The sequence below is a fragment of the Palaemon carinicauda genome, chromosome 14 (assembly GCF_036898095.1).
Source record: "Palaemon carinicauda isolate YSFRI2023 chromosome 14, ASM3689809v2, whole genome shotgun sequence".
NCBI classification, from domain to species: Eukaryota; Metazoa; Arthropoda; class Malacostraca; order Decapoda; family Palaemonidae; genus Palaemon; species Palaemon carinicauda.
Window position 1 is genome coordinate 118,399,202 of NC_090738.1, and position 22,210 is coordinate 118,421,411.

At 36.7% G+C, this 22,210-nt stretch overlaps 1 protein-coding gene across 2 annotated transcripts in view; it reads left to right on the forward strand.

Annotated features, from left to right (window-relative positions):
• Positions 1 to 22,210, forward strand: part of rictor (rapamycin-insensitive companion of Tor) — a 165,204-nt gene that overhangs the window by 32,423 nt on the left and 110,571 nt on the right. Inside the window, exons 7-10 of one of the 2 annotated variants that reach the window (XM_068387213.1) lie at positions 8,116 to 8,300; positions 14,347 to 14,477; positions 17,968 to 18,248; positions 20,042 to 20,170. In XM_068387213.1, the coding sequence (XP_068243314.1) occupies positions 8,116 to 8,300; positions 14,347 to 14,477; positions 17,968 to 18,248; positions 20,042 to 20,170 (726 nt within the window). The remainder of the gene's footprint in view (positions 1 to 8,115; positions 8,301 to 14,346; positions 14,478 to 17,967; positions 18,249 to 20,041; positions 20,171 to 22,210) is intronic. The other variant, XM_068387214.1, reaches the window with a different exon arrangement.

Below are 22,210 nucleotides of genomic sequence, written 5' to 3' on the forward strand. Positions count from 1 at the left end.
TAAGTAAATGTTAACACATGTCTCTCTTTTTGCATTCTGTTTTTATACTTGTTCTACAAGATGTCTAGAACTAGCATATGGATCCTTGGATACATTTTTTTTTATATATACTGTATACTTCTTATTGCCCTGTAGAGGAGATGATAAATGAAAGAAGTGAGGTACAATTTTAAGAAGGAGAACTGGTCCACAAATTTTGAAGACGAAAAATGAAAAAGGATAGTGTTACGGTGGCTATAATTTAAAGCCATTACAGTCATACCTCTCTTCATAAAAGAATCTGCTTACGAAATTTTCAAGGTGTGAAACGAGATGCGAATATTTTTATGACTCGCTTTGCGAAAAATATTTGATTTAAAGAAAAGAGATTTGCCAGCCAGGCTGAGAATGAAATAGTCACCCAATAAAAAGAGTTGAAAATGGATTAAGACAATAGAAAATGTAGCTGTAGTCTATAACAGGGGTAACTATAATAGTACAGTACAGTTGGTACTGTATATTTTATATATGTACTGTATTGTACTGTATGTATTGTATTATTTTCCATTTATTATTACATTGTCGTAATAACAACTTGATTTGCAGGTATTAACAGTTAGTTTAGGTATATTGAATGGTTCAAATGTATTTGGCTGTACAGTATTTAATTGTGGTTATACTGTAGCTTTATTATGAGATTTAATGTGGTGTTTCGTAGGGTTTGGAACGAATTAGGCAATTTGCATGAGAAATGTGACACAACATGAAAAAATCACTTCACAAAAGCCTCTCCAGAACGAATTAATTTCGTGTTGTTAGGCATTGCTGTAGTTTAGAAATTATTGTACTATATGTGTAAGCAAGACCAGGTCAACATTAAACAAATGCAGTCCAGGGGATTATTGCATTCACAGCACTCATTCCACTGTGATACAACCCTTTCTCAGTGTGCCAGACTGGGAAACTTCACATAAAGGATGACCTCTATCCAACCCTCTCTAAATACACTGTCCATTTTGGATTGCAGTAGTAAGAGAAGTAAAGATACTCTTCGACATGAGTGAGAGTTGCAGTGTACTGTTCTTGTACAGTAACACTTTTTCATCTGATTCAAGGAGAGAGATCTGTAATGTACACATGATTTCTATCTATATGAAATAGAGACTTTACAGCTATATACATCCAAATGACTGAATCTAGATAGTCAGTAATGATGTATGTTTTTCTTCATTAAATTATTGGCAGCAATACAGTAATCTTGCATGAAGTTACCTTACAGTAAAGCACAGTATTCATTCAAACCAATAATTTTCTAGTATGTGCAATACGGTAAAAGTGGTTACTATTTAATACACTTTTGCTGTATTTTTATTTATTAATTTACTATATTAGTTTTTATGCCCTCAAATGACTATTATTACCAAGAAAGTTATTAAAATCGGAAAAAATATAAAAGGTATTTGCTTGTAGAAACCCACAATAAAATGTGGAGTCTACAATTTAGATTTACATATGATATATTTATTAATCCGCGAGGCTGTGAAAGGTGAACTGCAATATGGCAAGTGATTATTGTAATCCTTCTATATCATGATAGAAACAGGAAAGAAGGTCCCATTTGCCCCACCCGCCCATGGCCTACAATTCTGGTGTTTGGTCTGAATAGGACTGCTGACCTGTACCCTGTACAACAGTAACTGTAACACTGGTTCAAGTTCCATGTGACTGAACCCGAAGGTTCCAGTTAGTGGGTGAGTATTGCTATAAGTCCTAAGGAACTTTCAACCTCTTTCCATGCTACTATCTAATTTGTCTTCTTAAAAAAGAAGTGTCACAGAAGAGTCATACTTTATAGTGCTCCCCCGGAGGAGTAAGATACTTGCACAAGAGCATCCTTCTTCCCAACATAAGTCATTATACTAGTAATACTCACTGAGACTGCACTATGCAGGAATCAGCATCTGTGGATACTCTCTGCACCAGGTGTGCATGGTAAAAAGATAATTTTCTCCATCAGACATGCTTACTAAATCGGGTAACTCCCTCCTGAGGCAGAGAAATTACCCGGAAAACCAGTTACAGTCTCCCCTTAAAAGGTACACAAATTATTTGGCTTTTAAAGTCTTTTCCTCATAAGAAGAAAACCAACTTTATCATTACTTACCTTTCTGTATGCTTATGAGTAAGAGCATTCACAAAAAGCTAAAAACACTTACCACAAACGAATGTAAGTAAAGATAAAACTAGTAGTGCAATGGTATCTCCATACCAGTTGCGGCCAAGGACAAAAGTGGCCATTTTGTGAGAGGCGGGTAGTCAGCGCTTCTCCCCCCGTGCCCTCTGTCTTTACCAATTGTTTTGCATATTTTAATTAACGACTCCACCGCTGCGTAAGGCATATCTGTATTTTAAAGGACGAAAGGTTTGTATATATGAAAGAACAAAAAAAGAAATCATCCTGCATACTTATTGCATGTAAGGAAAAATGCATGTATTTTTATGATTTTTTATGGATAGGTCTAAAACATTAGTGTACTCATATCTTAGCCATAGTTATATCTAGAAAGTAGAGAGAAATATGGTATATATTTGTGATTCTGTGCATGTTATTGTAAAATTATCTTTTAAGTAAAATCCACATCAACACATGCCTATCTGTCGAAGTGCTTCCTCTTACAAGCAAGAGTGCTCATAAAAACAAACCAAAACTTATCATTAACAACTATATAAAAAACAAACACTCATCATAAACACATGCAAAAAACCCCAGCATTTGAGAGAGCAGCGCATCAGATGTCCATACTGTAACTGTTGTGGCAAAAAAAAAAAAGGGGGCCCTATTTTGGGACATTGGTTGCTTGGGCTTCCCCCTCATGCCACTTGGCATTACTAACTACGTAGTCAACAACTGAGTTATCATTCCACTGCCACTGAAGATATGCCCCTATTTTAAAAGACGAATCTTTTGTATATTTGTAGGAACAAACCAGAAATCACACTGTGTAGCTATTGTGTTTGAGGAAAAATACATGTATTTTTATGATTTTTGATGGATCGGTCTAAAGCATTAGTGTACACAGCTCTTAGTTATTTATATATCTGTAGAGAGAAATATGGTTTGTGTTAGTGACTGTGTGCTTGCTGCTGGAAGGCTATCTATAAAAAAAGTATGAAATTTATTAAATTACTTATGCATAGTAAAACATAACTTTTAATAAAATAAGGAGACAGAAATATGTTAACCCTTTTACCCCTAATGGACGTACTGGTACGTTTCACAAAACTCATCCCTTTACCCCCATGGACGTATTGGTACGTCCTTGCAAAAAACTGCTATTTACATTTTTTTTTGCATATTTTTGATAACTTTATGAGAAACTTCAGGCATTTTCCAAAAGAATGAGACCAACCTGACCTCTCTATGACGAAAATTAAGGCTGTTAGAGCAATTTAGAAAATATATATTGCAAAATGTGCTTAAAAAAAATGCCTGGGGGTTAAGGGTTGGAAAGTTCCAAATAGCTTGGGGGTAAAAGGGTTAATAGAAATGCCATGTCATATAGTACTGTATTGGTTGTTCTGTTCAAAACTTAAAGCAATACCTTTCTTTGATTACTGTTTATAGGCTTATGCTTTAGTAACTTTTACAGCAATATACTGTATTTTCAAGTAAGGAGAATGATGAAATAAAATTCAAATAGAGAATTTAAATTAGGTCATTACAGAAATTTCTATATGTGGTATATGAATTTTTATGCCTCGTGCAACAATACTTAGTACACTGCTCAGTAAAGCTTCACAGTTTATAATAGAATTGCATGAGGAAGTAGAAAAATTCTAATAGAGGAAGAAATAAATACTTGTTCTAGATATTGTTCACATAATATAAGCCATATGCTCAACACACTACTACTGTACCTCCATTGCATACAGCACCTGTCCTGAGCTGTTCCCTTGTGACTTGTTAACAGAAAATTTAATGAATTCATTGAACATTTTTTAACTTAGCACATCAAATCATCAGATTAGGGAATAGATTGCAAAGGAATCATTACATTTTTCATCATTGGCGTTTCAAAATATTTTATTTTACCTTTCTGTGCATACAGTTTACTGTCATGGAGGATCTTTATAAATGTGAATGTGTCCCCAGCTCAATTATGTACAGTATGTCAGTACCGAGATCAAGACAATTTAAAAATTTCAATAAATTTAAAAAATACATGAAATTTCATGTACAGTATAGTAATAACCTCCCCCATGTTGCTAATTGGTTTCAAGAGACTTGAGGTAGGTTGGAATTTCACTATACAATACAGTAATATCCTGCTTTACGTTGGTTCGACAAACGTTAGTTCCAACTTTACGTCGCTCATCCTTAAGCATTAATTACAAAATTAAATCCACTGTACATTGTTTTTCCTGACATTACTTTACACTCTACATCATAAAATAATGACATACTTCACATGTTAGCGTATTAATGTAGCTATCTCTTTTTTATGGAATAATAGCAGGAAATAAGGTAAAAACCAGAGCTACATTGAAAATCACTTTTGTTGGTTATCTTGGAAATAATTAATGATAAAGGGTAGGATATTACAATACTGTATTGTAAAGGAACATGAAAGTTCCCTATGCATGGTCTGAACATGAAAAACCACTTACAACCTGCTATCATTTTATAAAAACCAGATACTTACATTATTAAGCTTTACAACCAGATACATTAATAAGATTTACAACCTGCTATCTTTTATTGAAAACCAGGTGCTTACACTAATTAGCTTTACAACCTGCTATCTTTTTATAAAAACAAGGTACTTACACTAATTAGCTTTACAACCTGCTATCTTTTTATAAAAACCAAATACTTACATTAAAAAGCTTTACAACTTGCTATCATTTTACAAAAACCAGATACTTACATTGATAAGGTTCCATGTGAAGTACAGTAGTGTACAGTAAAATAGTTCATAGTTACTTTATGACTTAAAGAGCGACCTAAGGCGGAATAAAACAACCTAGGTTCAATTTTTTGTATTTAATTCTTAAGGAGAGCTACGTAGAGTCAGAACTGACATATGTTGAAATAATATAAAGAGTTGGTATTATTGTACTGTATTACATATACAGTAGGTGATGTGCATTTAGCATGTTGGGTGTCATCCATTCATATAACCATAATTGCCTTCTAGAAAATTTATTCAACTTTCTAATCCAATTATCAGTTTCTTTTCATCTTTATTCAATTGTTAGTTGTGCTACGGAATGTCTGCGTAAGGAGGTTGACATGAGCCTGACAGCGATTTTAGCACGGCCTGGATCACCCGAGATCACCAGAGGGTCAAGATCATATAATTAGATTAAAGATCAAATAGAAATTGTAATTTTTATCTGAATGAGAGATTTCAAACTCCTTATATGGTATATCATTTATGGAAGATGATTATTGAAACATTTTTGATGGATCCAAGAAAAGTCATAAATGCAGCACGTTTTAATAAAATTTTACTGTTTTATGTTTCTATTATTCAAGATAACATATTTTATAGTTATCTGCATAATTTACTTGTGAGGGTAATTTGGGGAATGATCTATAGGACTAAATTCTAATTAAGGGTTAAATGTTAAATTGGAATTTGCTACCTACAAGTTCATTGTTTTTCACAAACATTCTAAATTTTGGATATTGGTATTTAAAAAATATTTGCATGTGCATGCCAAGAGTAGATACAGTATTTGCAATTTTTTTCATGTAACCATTATATACCTGCTGCTAATTTTTCTACATCAACTGGCCCTGTGCTACCTATGAGTGAAAATTTGTTAATACCTGAAAATTGGGTTTATTCATGTTCATGTTTTCCTCATATTTTGTAGAAATTTTCTTATTTTACAACAAAAAATCCCAAAGAAATGCTAAAAGCTAGTATCATAGTAGGTATGCACTTCATTCTTTACGATAATACAAGTTTTAATAATGGGACATGATTTCATGTCTTTTGTTCTTGACAGTTGTGCACAGTTTAAGTTACCTCTGAAATAATACAGGATATTACATTTGTGCAATAATTGTTGGTGGTGGTAGGAAGTGGGTATTGACATATGGACCAAAGGCTGAGCAGGCGTGCTGTGAGTAGGGGATAGGTTAGGGCTGTTTACTTTACCCATCATAAATTAGGTGAGTATTTATCATCAAATTATTAAAAGCATGGAAGTAATATAACTAACACATTGCAATCCACACACAGAAGATACCTTTTGATTACAATGTTAGGAATGTTTTATGAAAATTAGCAATAATGAATTGTATGTAAAGAATATTTAAAAGAAAGTGATGATCATTTTCTCCAGTAGACTTTTGAAACCCTTAGATAATGTTCTTCAATGTGTATTAGCATACTGATAGTGACACATATAATTGTCTAGAATAAGGTAGGGAAATGAAAATTGTTTAAAGCCTCACCCTTCTAAGCATACCAGTTTTTCACTCAAGTGTTACATGGATTCCTGTAGATTTTGTGTTTGTTGTTGCAACAGCTTCCTAATTCAATTTTCTGTGAAGTATCTAGCTAGATAAGTTTTAATCTTAAATTATTATGTGTGGACTATGAAAAAGCCTTTGATAATGTGCACCGGCCAATTTTGTGGAGAGTTCTGCGTTATTAGGGAGTTCCTCTTAAATCTGTAAATTTGATTAAGTCTCTTCATGAGCATAGAAAGTGCAAAGTTAGTGTTAATGGAGTCCTTTCATATAAATTTACAGTGAATAGTGGAGTACTCCAAGGGAATGTGTTGTCACCAATGTTGTTTATCCTCCTTATGGATTTTGTAATGCATAGAACAGTTGGGGATGGTGGAGAAGGTTGGACTGGATTGGTATCAGAAAATTAGCTGACCTTGATTATGCTGATGAAGCTGTCCTTATTAGCAAAACACCAAAGGACGTGCAAAGCTTGCTTACCAGCATGCATGAAATATCAAATGAGGTTGGGCTCACGATAAATAGAAGAAAGACAGAGATAATGAGAATGGAATATGCAATGGAAGATGAAATATCATTGAAAAGAGAAAGGATTAGAGGTTGAATCATTTAAATATTTAGGAACTCTGATGTCTAATACAGGATCTTTAGAATTTGAGTTTAATGAAAGATTGAAAAAGACAAATCAGACAATGACTAGGTTTAGTAAAATTTGGAAATCAAATCGGCCAAAGTTACTTATAAAAATCAGCTTATATATCAGTTAATGAGATCAGTGTTACTGTATGGACATGAGTTGTGGTATGACAATGAAACAATATCCAGCAGATTTTGTAGATTTGAGAACAAAACCTTTAGATGAATATTGGGAGTTAAATGGCAGGACAGGATTAGAAATGAAACTATAAGAGAGATTACTCAAGTGCCATTTGTGGATGAGATTATGATGAGGGGTAGATGAAGATAGTTTGGGCGTGTACTTTGCACTCCCCAAGAGAGATTAGCTCACCAAAGTTTCAACTGGTCTCCAGAAGGCACTAGAAGAGTTGGAAGACCCAGGCCTACGTGGCTGAGGACTATGAAACGTGAAGTAGTAGATGATGAATGGAGAAGTATTGATTTAAAAGCTCAAGATCGAGACGACTGGCGAAATCTAACCGAGGCCCTTTACGTCAATAGACGTAGGAGTAGATGATGATGATGATTAACTACCATAGTAGTCACTGGTTATGTTTTTAAGTGTCAATAAATAAACTGATGAATTTGAGCCATCATGAAAGTTTGGTTGGTTGTTAAAGAATCCAGATTGTTGAGGACTCTTTGTCTTATTTTCTACTTTCTTAATTGTTTGTATTTTTTCAGGATCTTTTTGTTTTTATTGGTCATGGGTGTTTTAGCCCCTGTGAGGTATTGGTATAAAAATTGTACAAAGGGGAAAACTTATGCCTGAAACCATCACTATACTTTTTAGACAAAACCTTGAAAGTGATCTATGACTCATGAAATTTCACATTTACATCTGTTTTAAAGGTATCTTAATTTTGATTTATGTATAGCATGCATTGTCACATTCAAGTTGGTATTAGAATATTCTAATAGGTATTGAAGAAAGGTCATCACCCATTTCATTTGTACATTTTTCGTTACAGAGAGCAATTGTTGAACTGCTGTATGAGTTGTTTCGTGTCCCTTTAGGAGAATGGACAGCAAGCTATGAGGATGCTCTTTCTGGTCACATGTGCATGTTAACGTGTGACACTGATTTATGGCGGCTACATGAAGGCTTTGTGGCAGCTGAGGCACGGATTCTCCTACCTCACATAGCCAAATACAGGTTAGAGCCATTGACTTTACAAGAATATTATTTCAATTACTCCATCTTTTGCACTAATGTTTTATGACTGTAGAGCTGCCTTGCTTAGAATAGGAGATTTTCAAAGTGATTGAAAGCATCCGAATTCCATTGGTTCAGCATTTTGAATAGGCCAATATTGGTTTACTGAACTTGTTTGGATTGAAAGCTTGTATTCATATTAGAATAAAAAGCATACAGTGATATATAACTACTGATGCAAATTTTTTTTATATGATTAGTCTGTATTGCCTTTTTAAAGTATTCTGTTTATTGAAATATGACAATTATTTTAATGGGTTTATTATCACAAGACACAGGGCTTTTCTAATGCCTGTTTCTACATGGATGGATTAACCTTCATCTTCTCTCTTTGTTATGTTTTGTGTTTTAGGTGTCTGATAAACTTAATATTATCCATTGTAGAAATCAGTGACTTTCCTTAGGTAAAGATTAATTATTGATATTTGTGGAATTATTTTCTATAAAAATACTATACTTGTGTGTTGATGGAGGATCACTGATTTCTTAAAGAGGTTGATGGGCTAAAGAGGTCCGAGTCCCTTTTCCTAAAACTTCAGTTATATATGAAATTGGTATACAGTATATGAAAAATTAGAATATTTGTCAAAGTGAAGTTAAAATTATGCCTTAAATAAGTTCATGGGGTGTTATTTGAATGCTGTAATACATTAAATATTATAAAAGGTCCTTGGGTTAGAACGGTATCCATTCTCACGCAGTGGAGTAAGTCAAATTTTGATGCAAGATGGAACACGCCTAAAAACAGTACTGAAGTTTCTTCCTTATGCTAATGCATTATAGTAAAGTCATAATCTTGTTATAAAACACACTTTATGACATGGAAAATTAGCTAGGACTAAAGAAAAGATATGGGGGACATAGATATAGATTACTGTATAATTACAGATTATGAAACAAAAGAAAAAATACTGTAATATAGCTCTTTACCCTATGGGAGACACATTTTGATGACTAGACGAATCATGACAGACTGGGAATGCTTAGAACTGTAAAATAGACCAATCTTTTAGCATGGCATCCACTGCCCAAGCTTGAGGATCTTAAATAGGCAAGCAGAATTGATTAAATTTCTAGTTCATTGAAGTTGCAAACATCATTGACTTTCGCCATATTTTTGAGATGACCAGATACAGTTCAGGATGAAGGCACCATTTTGTAGGTAACAACTAACCTTTCTTGCTTAATTGATCTGTCAAAACATCTATATTCCATGGAGTGAAATACAAAAAAAAGGTTGATCTGCCTTACTTTTGTCCAACATAAAAGGTTGATCTGCCTTACTTTTATCCAACATAAAAGGAAAAATTCTTATTGGCTTGGGTTTTCCCTGTTTCTTGATATATGCCAAAGCTGTTATTTTTGTCTGAATGTACTTCTGTCATTTTCCTTTTCGATAGACATTCTGAAAGAACCTTGGTGTTACATTCCAAACCCCCACCCATGTGATAGTTGGAAAACCTTGAAGTAGATACAGTACTCTGGTATATTTTTTCATTATTTTTATAATTTTTATTTGTGCCTTCATAAATACAAACCTTTGTTCTTTACTTGAGATATGTTTCAGCGCAAGCTGGATTTAGCCATAAAAACTTTCACTTTTGGTGTCAACAACCTTCCGCTAGTTAGCAGGGAGTAGACCAACCTCCCCACTCACATACTCGTCTAGGGAGCTCTCACACACTTGCCCAGGGAGCTCTCTTCACTTTTGTTTTGGCTACGGTCAAGTGTAGATGTGTTGTCTCTCTCTTCCAGTCATTCCTATTTAACTGGCTATAAGAACTGTGAAAATTCCCTTTTTCTTTTCAGGAGTGCTTGGTTATTGAGGTCTGCTAACATGCAGGTTTGGCCTGGTATATTAGGCTGCCCGTGTAGTACCTTCATGCCGGTGATGGAGACAGATCCTCACCAACTTTGCTCTTCGGGCAGATGACACTCCTGCACTGAGGCTTCTCCTTGGGCCGATTGTCGGGAGTGGTCATCCTCCCACTATGAGCAGTACAGGAGACATGGGAAGAAGTCTAAAGGGATTGTATGCCTTTGAATTCACCATCGAGATCAAATAAATCCTGATTTCTCTCTGCTACAGCTCGTACTTTCATACCTGCCTCTTCCTGTTTGGCTTCTTCAGGAAGTCAATCGAATAAGAGTTTTGACCGTTTGACCCCTTGACAACCTTCAGGTCTGGAAGACCCTGTTGCTTTCCCTTGCACAACAGCGGCACCTTCTCCCTATAGGGAGTCTAGCGCTCTTGATGCAGCGCGACCTTCCCTGGGGCTTTTGGTTGCCCCCACTTAGGAACGACTTTTGGAGATGTTGAAGCTTGAGGCACAGCTGTCTCTGCATGGGTTAGTCTAGACCTTCCCTACCGAGATGCTGGAGGGAAGTCCCTTCCACTCAGCCTCATGCTCTGGTTGATACTCTCTGCACTTCTTTGTCCACCTGAGAAATTGCAGGTGGGTTCTCTTTGGAGTTCCAGCCTGGCGTACTCACCCCTTGAGGTGAGTGCGCTCACTGAGTTCACTCAGACTGAGGTTCCTCACGAACCTCAACCCTCGAGAATGGAAGACACTCACCAGCGCAAAAAGTCTTCCTCTATTGAGTAGTTTCCCCTTCTAGTGCCTCACAAGCAGACGGGTGGCATGTCACCACCTTGCACTAGCTCTCCATTACTCCTCTTCTTTTCTTCTATTAACTATGTTGGCTTCTATTAAGTGTTTTTTGTGAGATTGAGGAAAATCTACTAAGGTTTCCTTGCCTATCACAAAGTAATCTGTTTAATTTTGAATTCCTAGAGTTTAGCCTACACAGTTTCAGGGTAGTTTTGCAGCTAATTGGGGTTTCGGTTATTGTTATAATTTTTGTTGTAATAGCTGTGGTTTTCTGTAGCCTATTTATTTTTCATATCAATGGAGTGCTTACTTTTGTGTATCCTTTTTAGTGTGTGAGACCTTCCTTAATGCTAAATGAACACGGCAGCCTCGAGAGTTTGTTAGTGAGATAAGCGCATCAGCAAGCCCAAGGAGGTAGCGCATCCGTTTTGTTCAAGACAGAATTACCAGCTTGAAGCTGGCAGAGTCTTCTCGGCCACCTTTCCTTACTGGAAAGGCTCATTTTGCAAGTGAGTGCCTTTGCTAGAGATATCTACAGTGCTGTTTGAGGAATCATTGGTTAGCCTCCAGGGATATTCCATCCCTACTGGTGTCAACGGAACAGGAGGCTTGAGTCAATCTCTCTTGTTGGCTAAATAAGGAACCCTCACAAGGGAGTCTCATTCAACTCTACCTCTAGACAGGCAACTGAGCTCAGATGTATCGAAAGAAGGGCAGGGTACACTTTTGAACCACCTGGTTGCCTCAGTGGTGTGACTAGAAGAAGAAGCATCTACTCATTGACGTCCTGGAAGGCTAGCACCCTTTTTAGCATTACCTGCATTCCAAAAATATTTAGGAGGCATCAACACCTCTGTAATGGCTTACATCTAGCAAAGAGCCAAGGTCCCGTACTCACTCTGCGAGCTGAAAAAGTCAATGCACATCAAGATGGTATTCCATGCTGTAGAGTTGTCAGCCAAATATATACCGGGCAAGAGTAATGGTCGAGCAGACATGTTTAGTGGCCAGGGGAGGGTTGTAAGACCAGAGTGCTCCATACACACCTGTTTAATGGAGAGGCTTCTGGTTAGTTGGGTTCTTTAGGGGTTGACTGTTTGCCACATGGCTAAACAGGAATTTCCCTGTGTTTTCTTCCCCAGTCTAGACCCTTCCAATACTCATGGGATCCCACGGCTGGTACTCCCTTAATCCATTCAACCTCGATCCGTTAGCTAATCTACCGTGTGGGAATTACACGAGATCTCATGTTAACTCTTTTGACTACTAGATGGCCTCATGCCTAATGATATCCTTATTTGCTCTTTTGAGATCCCAAGAGAATTCCCAATGCCCTTCATTCTTCCTGGGAAAATGGGTCTTCCTCTTATTTATTTCATAATAGGGAGGCTTCTCTAGTTACATCATATCTAGTGTAAATCATGGATTTCCTCATCTTTCTTTGCCAAGAGATTCTGCCGAGTTGCTGTTGTCAAGGCTACTGGGTTAGACTTGAGCATGGTCTTTCGACGGAATGGGAGAGACCTCTCACCCTCATAGGAATTGGCTATGCATGTGAGTAGCTTCGATCAGTCTTACTGATCTTGGTACTTCAGGACCTGGATGGGGACATGTATCTCATTTTCAAGACTCTCACTCATACCCATCCGAGCTTTTTAGAAGGCCGTCAGTCAAGGTTCTGACACTCGGGAATGTCTCTGCTATCCTAGTATCAGCGAAGAGTTTGGGCAAGTTACATGGTCTCTCTGCCTTAGGCTCCCATGCAGAGAGGTAGAAGGAGCTCGTATAGTTTTATGCCAAGTCACCTGGCGGGGTATGACCCCAGGTTCGAGCCTTTCTCTATCATCCCTCTATGTGGAACATCGGGTGTCATAAAGAAGAGATGCTTTTGTGTTCCGGTGGTTTTTCATCGCTATCAGAAGACCTGACGCTTCGGACCGGAGTGTCAGCGTCTCTTCTTTAGCACTGGCAGAACCAAGAAAGAGGTATATAGAACATAATCTCTCTATAGTTTTGTGAGTCGATTCATAATGCATATGCCTCATCTGTTGAGGGGGTGGAGGTACTAGCTAGGACCGAAGTTCGTGAAGTCGGGTTATACCCCACCCTTGCCTTCAAGAGAGATCTTGCAGTCGGCTGTGTTGAAGGTTGGGTGTATGCACTAGACCACCTTCATCGCCATTCCTTGACTGCCTTTGCACTTGCTCTTGTGGTGGTATAGCAAACTTAGCTCCCATGTAGGATGATAAGCATCTTGTTTATGGTAAAGTATAGATGTAAGTCTGGAATGAAGGCAGAATGACTGGGTCATCTCCTCCATTCTTTTTGCCCCTTTCTTGGGGACAAAGAGGTCGAATCATTACTCACAGAATCAGACATAATGCTGGTAAACTTCATATCTGAACTCCATTCTTTAGAACCTGAGTTTTCCCCATCCTCCCTAGATGAGGGGGAGGGTGGTGAAATATATATACTAACCCGTTGATAATCATACATCAGGAATATTATTCCAAATTGCTATCCGCTTTGGGGGAAGGGATCCCTCCTTTGGCCTCGTATCAGTCTTCTTGGACAGAGCAGGCCAAGCCTTATCAACCTATTCATTCATCCTAATGATAGATAGATAGGAGTTTGCTGGATTCTTCTCCTTCCCTCCCCTACAGGACCAGGAAGATTGACATTTTCAGGGAAGACAAAGAAACAACCAGTGAATTTCCCTACTTGAAAGAGGATGGCTTGTATTCTGCTTAGGAACAATTAAAAATTATTTAAAGTATAGTTGTTTGTATTTTTCTTTAGCTATACAAATCTGAGTCCTTTAGGTTGAACTTCCCTCCTCAACCAACCCTCTCAGTCTTGATATGAAAGGTCATAAGTGAAGAGCTTTTGACAGGGGAGGGGGCCAGTACTTCTCACCCTTGCTCCCACCTGTTGATTAGTTGCCTCGTTAAATTAATTCAACGTCCGTCCAGCTCATGCTGGAAACATATTCCCAGCTTTTAAGGACTTAGGTTTGTATAGTTAGGATAAATAAAAATTACAGTCCTTTAAACATTCGTGATTTTATCCTCAAATGTAGTGTTGTACTATAAATCAAAGTTTCTGTTTTTTTATGCAGACAATAGTTGAGACTCTGCTAAAAGTAAGGCTCTTTGGATCCCAGGAGCTCTAGGATTCATGAGGTGGTGTTTGGTGTTGCTGGCCAGTAGATAATTTTCTTGTATATTGAGATCAAAATGTTAAGAACTTGTGAAGATCACAATAAGGGGCTGATTATAACTAATGATGCTATTTAGTATAATTTACTATTCAAGATGTTACTTAATTTTTTTTCTTTTATTGTTTATCTCTAAATGTACTAATTTGTTTTCCAGACCAAATCTTATTCAGAATCATATGGCCTTGGTACTTTACACAATGATGTGTGTTGATATGTTCCCTGCTCTATGCGAGGTTATTGTCTCAAGCTCTGCACACCTTTCGGTCAGGACAACAATTTTGCTTGGTTAGTATGAGATGTTTTTTTAAAGTTTTATGACTGAAGCATGTATGGCACAGTAGGCCTTGTACTGTATTTCATTTTCCATATGCACTCAATTTTCTTTTAAAACGTTAACATTGATTAACAGTATTTTATTGTTACAGTAATCCTTTAGCTTCATGTCTATTGTGGGTTGTAAATAATTTTGCTAGAGGAATGCTTTATTTAATTTCTTACCTTATTAATTGTATGTTAAGACTTTTACTGTCATCCACACTGAAAGTATTATGATGTATAAACACTTGCAGATGCATGAAAAGATTTGAAATTTAATAAAACATGCACAACTGAATACTCAGGGTAACTTTAAAATCTAATTTTATACTTGTAGTACATATTTGTTCTTGATGTCTTTTACTGATTTTGCCTGTGTTTTTATAAGGCTAGATTTGTTGCTAGGCAAGAGTATTAATTATTCCTAAGCATTTACAAACCTATCATCCTTTAAAAATGACAGCTGGTGTGCATGGGCAAGCTGCTCTGCCCACCCTCTTGTCAAGACTCTTCACTTTTGTCTTTGGCCTTATCAAGTACGGACGTACTGTTACTATCTATTCAAAGGCTTTATTCTTCTCCTTTTACAGTAGTTCAAATTGATTTTATGATGCCAGATAATTTTCAATCAATTACAATAGTATCTGAGTTTGTGTTTTAATATGTTCTGAGAGCGAGCTCTCAGCATAAATGCTTGTATACTGAAAAAATTTTTCCCATAAGAAGTACAATACTGTAAAGGAAATTTACTTGATGTATTCCACAAATCCTTAAATACAAATATACATGTACACTCATTTTAAAAGGTTTTGGAATGGTAGTCATTAAAAAATTCATTACCCCTAATATCAAAAATGAATAAAAATTAATAATTCACAATAAAAGGTAGAGATAATTGAAAAATTCACACTCACTTCAATTTTGCGGAGAATTGTGGCTGGGGTGAGGGAGACGAGAGAGGAGAGGAGGGTTTGATGATTGCTTGGAAGAAGAATCTCCCTCCATAAGCAGTTTGGTAAAATATCAGTTCTTTCCCTTGAACAACATTCACTTTCACTAACTTAATCTCTTAATTTACACTTAAGGACACTGTTGTAATTGTTTTACACTTTTACGTTCAAATTTGGCAGGGAACCTATTGAGAGAAGACGGCTTTTGCCTTTTCTTTAGAATGGTATAAAAATGAGGTAAAAATCATGTAGACACGGCGTTGACAATATATGGGTAGCTGGGCACCACATGACTGATTTTGTGCTAGTCTCATTAGTCTTTGTCCATGAAATGCTTGCTCGCTGGTCGAAAAGAGACTCGTAAATTGATATGAATTTGTATGCTTATGCACCAATTTGCTTGTATTGAAAGTTACAAATATATCAAGGAATTACTGTATTTTTTAGAAATTGAATGTTGGCTTTTATTTATGTTGAACATGGATTTGAATAAGCAAAAAATTCTACTTCCCTGGGGAAAGGGTGGCTGCTGCAATTGTAGATCTACTGGCCGTAGATCTACACTCTATCTACACTTCTTGTAGGGGCCATGATTGTTCGCGATCATTCCCATGTGGCAAGTGCAGGTGGTGGGCACCTGTCCAGTAGCAAGCATATACTTTGAAGGAGAGGAGAGAGCTAATATTTCTCCTCGATCAGTCTTGGCAACACCCAAGATGATTCCGAGGATGTCTTTAACTCCATCCTTCCTTCATCAAGCGATCATGCTACTTCGGCTTTTGTGTATGTGCCCCTGGATCAGTCCCTAGAAAGTGGGTGTCAGGAGCAAGGAGATCTCATGTTTGCAGTGCAAGGTTTTCCAGGCTTTAGGACAGTAAGGTGTGGCAAAATAATATCCATCTCCCTCTTGGCTGACTCGCGTGAATCAACTGATGTTGAAGGAATGGGGTTGCTTCCCAAATCAGCTGATGTTGAAGGAATAGGGTTGGGGCTGTTATCGTTCAGCAGTGTACTGTAGTATTACATCGCACTGTTGGTGATGGAAATGAAAGTGAGTCTGAGGAGGTTCGTGTTGAAGAGAATGCTGAAGGTAGCATTGTTGTCTCGCATTCTACAGCTGCCACCTCATCTTGGCGTGCCCTGTTTGTTGCCCGTCCTTTTGCAAAGTTAGCCGATAGAGTCTTGTAAGAATGGCTATGGTTCGGCATTCTTGTACGCTTCATGTATGTCAACAATATTTAAAAGCTATTTCCAGTTATGAAAAACTTTAGAACGTTATAGTACCATAAATAAAGGTGGGGATTCAGAACCCAAAATGGCACTCTATTTATGGGAAAGATTTTGCGTAGATTGCCGGATGAAGGATTACTCAAGCTCAAGGCATTCCCTGCTATGCTCTTAAGGCTACATGAATGTCTGATGTATGATGAAACAAATAAATATAAGCATAAATGATAAATTTGGCAAATAATAACTAAAAAAAAACTATGGCAAAGGACAGCCCGAGGTCAACTATACTGTTCAATCTGCCTGGACTGCCAAAGAAAATGGGCCTTTATTTATAAATTTGTTATATCTCTGGTATTTCTTGATATTTAAGTATTCATCCGAAAATAGTGTGCAGTCTCCTCGATATTATGGAGTGCCCAGAGGAGAAAAGTGGATCAAGTTTAGACAGAATTAAAGAAATTTAAAAGTTTTAAGGGAAGGGACCGAAAGGAACAAGTGAAATGAGAAAGACAAGAAAAGTGCAGGTGGTGCAAGAATCTTTGTCTGTTCAGTTTGTGGAATGAATGTTGTAAAGTATTTACCCACACACTGGTTCTAATTCCTGATGTGAATGTAGGTGAAATATGCAAAAAAAATGTGAAGTAAATGAGATGGATATTCTTTTGCTTCTTAACTATTTTGCAAAGGCATAATAAGGGTTTTTTTTTTCAAAGACCAAAATAACTCCTCTGCACTAAATAAATAATGTTTTGAAAATAGTACAAAACAAAGTACAAATTATTTAATTTCTCTTGAAGGTATTTTATTGTGTTGAAAATCTGGAGATGTGTAGGCTAGCTCTCTATTGTTAGCAAGATTAGCTGATTGAAAACAATGTTGAGGGTTTGAGGTAATGGACTATATGCCTAAGTTAATTGTTTTGAACTTGAGGAAACACTCTTGGATTTCATCTCATTCTTATGTAGGGGACTTTTGTTATAAATCTGTGAAACAATTTGAGTGCCTCTTAGTTTGCAAAACCAATTTTCATATAGACATCCTTATGTGGATTCCACTTATTTCATCATTCTCAAGCTATGAGTTTCCCCTTCTCAGGGGTAGCTAAATCTCAGTCCTGATCTTGTGTGTGTGAATATAGTAATCTATAAATTGAAAGTGAAATTTACACTTTTAATAAACCTAGACTAAATCATCTTGATATAATGAGTACAATACTCATTTATTCTCTGTTTTGGTAAATTGCACCTATAATTTTTGTAATGATTTTTTTTCATTTTCAGGGGAGCTTCTTCATCAAGCAAATCAGAACTTACCTGTAGAGTGTGGATATCTTTCCCACTCATTACCAATTCTTCTGGAGCGAGCTGCAGGTGATGATCCTGTTCAGCGCATGCGAGCTACTCAATCTATAACTGCTCTTCTTGCTTTGGCAAGACGACGCCTTAACACGCCAAAAAGACAAAACTCACTGTTTTTATCTCATATCATCAGATGTTCTCCCAAGTCCAAAGAAAATCTTCCTAAAGTACATACACCTTCCACAAGTTCAAAACTGAGTAAGGTTAGTACATGTATTTATTTTGCAGTCACCATCTCCTACAAAAGTAATTAACAATCCAAGATAAGGAGCAATAATCCAGTTCTAGATTAGAAAATCACTTTTTGGCTTATTTTTCCATATTTTATATATTTATATATGCAATAATGGTATCGCTACCAACAATATTTATACATTACTGTAAGACAGCCTTAATTGCAGATTTGACTATAAGCTGTTGAGCTATTGATACCATAAAAAGGAAATATGCACTTAAAATTAACTTATATATGGCAGCTAAACTAAGAAGCACCTGGCAAAATGTTAAAACTGTATGTCTTTACAACCAACTGCTGGTCTGTTCGCTCACTACTCCGTAGAGTTTTCTGCTGCAAAGTAATGCCACATAAATATGATTAAAGTGAAGGGAATTTCTCCCATTCTTCACTCTTTTCTATTACCTATTCATTTATCTGTTTTATTTTGTTATTCACATACTTTTGCTGTTCATTTCAGTGTACTGAATGTCTTTTGCCTTAAAAAAAATGCATATTTGTAATTTTCCTTCCCCCAAAGCAAAACTGCTTCCCCCTATTATCCTTCCTTCCCATTTCATTGGGTTAGCGTAATCTTAGATTTGGGTGTTTGTTTGTCTTTAAGGAAATAATTTTTTTTTTAACTTTGTTACTTGTTAACGAAAAAGTTTGCATTTTTTTTTTCAAAGAAAACTTTCAGAATCAACAATTCAAGATAGAGTATTTTTAACTCTTCTCCAAATTTTGTTTTCAAATTTTATTACAACAGAATGCAATTTTCCCTTATCTTTTTACAGTCACTGAGGTCATTTGTTGCTTTATGTACTGAGCCTTTTTTTCTGATTGCAAACACAGGTTAAAAACTGATCTTAAATACAAGGAAATATGTTTTGTAGTGCAGTGTTTAATACAAATATTAAAAATTAATGTTTAGTAGATTTGAACACATTTGATATTTTTAAAGAGCTTTCTATTAAAAAAGTGCAAATTATTTTGCTAACAAATAAAAAACTTATCAGATTACCAGAATTTTTTATTATGAATTATAACTTCATTATTTATCAACTTAAAATAACATTTTATTTAAATGAAAATTATTTGTGCTTATATAATAAGAACAATTGAATTCTTATGTTCTAGTATCAGTCCTTGGGAATCATACAGCATCCTACCCCCCAAAAGTGATTTTGATGAATGAAAAAACTTAGTTTTAGGGAGGTGCTGTGTGGTTTCAAAGACTCCTATCTTCATAATTGAAATGGGATATAATTAAGATATTCTCCTTTATTGAAAAAGATGGCTGTTAGGTGAGAACCAAACCCTCAGGGTAAGCATTATCTTAAGTGTTAGTAAAGGTCCTCAGCGGGTGACATGTCATAAGGTAGCAGACAAATTCAGCATTGGAGGGGCTGTGACAGGTTCAATGGATCTAGAACTATGGGGAGATCCGTATACATTACACACTGTGTATGTGCCTTGCATGTCGATATACTGATCCTATGGCAGAGAAGACAATATTTCTTCGTTATCTCACATCATATTGTATTCCTTGTTCTGGCCGTCAAGAGAAAATCCTTGGGAACCACACAACGTTTCCCAAAAATTAGGCTTTTCCTTTGTCAAAACCATTTTTTTTATAACAAGCATACCACATATAACATGTACAGTATAATTGTTGGAGGATTTGAGAATTTCCTGTATTAGATTCATTTGTTCTCTTTCATATGATTTTGAAGCTTTTTAGATAATAATCATAACCTATTGTCTGCTTAACTGATTCAGTCTTTTTTCCAGTGGCTTGGAAAAGATCATGATGACTTGATTCATCAAACGTTAAAAGATTCCGATGTGTTGGTGTCTGGTTTAGATCCTGAGTTTTGGAAATGGGATCTTATTATTCCAATACTCAAGGTAAGATATTTTTGTGCAGTTTTAATATTCATTTGTTTGCGTTTTGCTTAATGGACAGTACGAGAAAGCATTACTTTCATTGACTAGTTATTGGTTTTTTAAATGTAGAGAAAAGACACAAAGATGACAAATATGTTACAGTATTGATATTTTATATATGAAGAGACAGAGACAGATAAGAAGATGATAAATAATCACCCCAGTGAGTTAGAATGATGAATCCTCATTGTGGATGACAATGAAGTTATAGTATATCAGGATTACATCATGTCTATGTAAAAGGTTTACGTATATGATTAAAATTAAGGAAACTATTGATTATGTTAACATTCTGTTATTAACATTAAGACAGTGCATCGGTTTTGTCAGTGTGAAATTTGAAGTTGGAGAGTAAATGAAATGAACTTGCAGTGTTATATTCCAATAATATGATAATGAAATTGGTTATTTTAATGCTCAATTGAGCTGCAATTGGCTTCATATGTGAAGCTTGTGTGAATTGGCATATCACATGCATACATATACCAAGGCACTTCCCCCAATTTTGGGGGGTAGCCGACATCAACAAATGAAACAGAAACAAAAAGGGGACCTCTACTCTCTACGTTCCTCCAGCCTATATATCATTAAAAAATGAAAGTTCTTATTCTCCCTCACTCCAGTTGCCTCATCCCTTTGGGTTACTATAGTAGCATACATGGGTTTGTATGACAACTAAACCAGGTGTGGGTACACTTTCAGTTTGTTCCTATTCGTATACAAATCTTTCCACCTTTAGAATAGGAAAATTTCATCACTAGAGCTTGAATGACCATTGAATTCCTTAAATGAGGTAGCTACAGGTGTGCACACAACGCAGCCGATAGCCCCACCCACCTGCCTGTAGAAGGCTTTCAACTTTTGTATTCAGCTGCAACAAGTATAGGGTTTGATCTTTTGCTTTTTCTCTTTTCAAAAAGTGAATGCTGGCTGTTGAGTTGTATAATGAATGTGAAAAAGCAAGAGATTCATACTTTCCAGGTAAAGGATGATGCAACAGGTTTATGGGTAAACTGACTGTTGATCCACATTCTGTCTGTGTTTCTTGTAGAAGCCATGATTGTCTGCAATCATCCTTGTGTGCAATGGTAGGCTTTGAAGGAAAGAAGAGAGCTAAGCCTTATTTGGTGTTGGTTTTTGTAATGCCCTAGAAGACACATAGGAATTCTTTTACTTCTCTCTTTCCCTTGCTGACTGCAACTGCTACTCTGGCTTTTGTGCATATGTCAGTGGCTTAGTCCCTTGAGATTATGTAGCAGGAGCAAGATCTCGGATTTGCGTTGGCAGGTTTTTCAGGTTCAGGTGGCATGTGGAGTTCTCCCAGTGACTGTCGTACCCTAACAGAGGCTGGAAGCTCTTATCTTGTTGCCTTGCAGCCCACCAATGATGAGTTTGACCTAAGGAAGGCTTGGACTTCCTTGAATGGCAGGTAGGCACTTTGTCTTTGCTGAGTGAGCTGGTAACTAAGCCTACTTTGCCTTTGGTGTTCCTGGTGCCATTGTCTCCCGTGGTGACAACAGTGAGGAAAGGTGTAGGTGATGTGTCCCCAGTGATGATTCCCCTTTTAATCTTTGAGCCCAAAAGGACTGTTAAGGCCCGCTCCCCTGGAAGTGTGCCAGTGCCTTTAAGGAAGAAGTTTCCGGCACGAGTTGATACCATTCTCAAAGTTGGACATATGTTGGCTCCAGGGCTAAAGTTGTTAGTACGAGTATCCCTGGTGCCTGGCATCACCCATGATCCTGTCACTCCAACCCCTGTGCCTGCAGTTCTGGGCCCCTTAGCCTCCTCCTGCTCCGTATCTGTTACCCGTGCTTGAATTTCCTTCCATCTAGAGGATGTGATCAGCAGATAGCACCTGCTTTTCAACTTAACAGGAATGCTTGCAGCGCTTCTAATTTACATTGAAAGTTGTCCAAAGGCTTTGATAAACCACTTGATAGCGATAATGGCCAATAACGCTTCCAACCGTGCCTAAATTTATAAATTGGCCCTGTTCACAAA